This window comes from Merops nubicus, unplaced genomic scaffold (genome assembly GCF_000691845.1).
Source record: "Merops nubicus isolate BGI_N331 unplaced genomic scaffold, ASM69184v1 scaffold7942, whole genome shotgun sequence".
NCBI classification, from domain to species: Eukaryota; Metazoa; Chordata; class Aves; order Coraciiformes; family Meropidae; genus Merops; species Merops nubicus.
This window is the reverse complement of record NW_008595546.1, coordinates 62,569-64,201: the sequence shown is the minus strand read 5'-3', so window position 1 is coordinate 64,201 and position 1,633 is coordinate 62,569. Positions and strand designations below refer to the sequence as shown.

Genomic DNA, 1,633 nt, shown 5'->3' with positions numbered 1-1,633 from the left:
CCCGCCCCTCTGCCTGCTGCAGGGCTGCCGGATCTACCTGTGTGGCACCAAGAGCGACCTGCTGGAAGAGGACAGGAGGAAGCGCGGCGTTGACTTCCATGATGTCCAGGACTATGCCGATGGTACGGGCGGGAGACGCGGTGCCGGGGGCGGGGCAAGGGGTGGAGCTGCTGTGTCCAGGAGGTGGGAGGGGCTCTGTCTTTACCCGGGATCTGCAGGAGATCTGGTGGCTCCAGACAGTGACATGCTACATCTGCCAGGGACCTCCCCGGGCACAGCTTGTCCTGACAGGGGCAGGCACACAGCCAGCCGGGCCAAGGGGCGACAGGGGAGCCCTGTCCTGGGCCCCTGCCAGCCTGCTGTTGGCAGCCATGCCCGGGGGATGACGCTGGTGGGGCACACGAGGCTGCATTCTGCACCCGCAGCAGGTGCTAAATGGACCCTTGTTGCAGAGATCAAGGCAGACCTCTTTGAGACCTCCAGTAAGACAGGACAAAGCGTGGGTAAGTAGCCACCTTACTGCTGGCCCTGCTCCTGCCCAAGGGCCCAGGGGGGCTCTGCCTGGTGGGCGGGTTGCCCACACCCACCCTGCCCACTCTCCCCCCAGACGAGCTGTTCCAGAAGGTGGCTGAGGACTATGTCTACTTCACTGCCTTCCAGGTGATGACAGGTGAGCAGGCAGGATCTTCCCCCCCCACCCCAGGCACGTTTTCCCATGCCAGACAAATGCTCCAGAGAAGTGCTGTGGGGTCTGGCAGGGTCCTTTCTGACAAGTGCTCCAGATAAGTGCTGTGGCATCTGGCAGGGTCCTTTCTTGCTTCCACCCTCCCTGGGGCTGCTGCAGCTCCATGCCAGGGGCAGTCCTGCCAAGCTTGTGTCCCATCACAGCATCCTTGTCCCTGCTCGGGCTAGACTTGGTCCATCTGCCCAACTGGGCCACGGGTGGCCTTTGGCAAAGAGGCAGCCAGTTGTGCCTGGGTGTGGGCCTGCCGCTCAGCTCCGTACCAGGACTGTCCAGGCATGCTCATCCTGACTGCAGCCCTGGGTCCAGTCATGGCTTCTCTGCAGAGGGAACCAAACCCCCCTGCCAGGGAGCCGGCAGCTTTTGGGCTCCCCCATGGCAGCATGGCATGGGTGTGCCAGGAGCCTGCTGCCCCTGCTCTCTTCCAGAGGAGAAGGGTGTCGACTTGGGCCAGAGGAGTGGTGCCTACTTCTACGGCTGCTTCCACCACTGAGACCTCCTGCCAAAAGGGAACTGCCGCTGCTGGCTGAGCAGCCGGCGCATGCCGGACTCCTCCGGATTTTTACCTGCTGTGTTTTAGCTGTACGGGCCTGTCTGCCACGTGGCAGCCCATGGACTGCTCTCCTCCCGGCGTACAAGGGCTGCTGGGTGGTGCCAGGAGCCGCGGGACGTCACCCCTGGGGACGCTCTCCCTGTCACCCAGCATCTGTGGGAGCCGCTTCCCCGGGTCACTGCTGCAGCCCGGTGGCAGCCGTTAACTTATTGTCTCGGAGATGCTGCCCGATTCTTCGCAGATTTATTTAAGCGTCTTCTCTCGAGGTGTGCAATGTAAATAAAAGGCACTGTGGTCTGAAACATCCCGTGCCTGCGCCGCACAAGGCCGTCGGGGCT

General features: G+C 62.8%; 1 protein-coding gene across 1 annotated transcript; it reads left to right on the top strand.

Annotated features, from left to right (window-relative positions):
* Positions 1-10: 10 nt before the first annotated feature.
* RAB24 (RAB24, member RAS oncogene family) lies at positions 11-1,235 on the top strand (the record flags this gene model as incomplete). Its single annotated transcript, XM_008936076.1, has 4 exons — positions 11-122; positions 453-503; positions 608-670; positions 1,171-1,235. Coding segments are annotated over 4 exons (291 nt in total), but the record flags the coding sequence as incomplete, so codon positions are not given.
* Between the last annotated feature and the right edge of the window lie 398 nt (positions 1,236-1,633).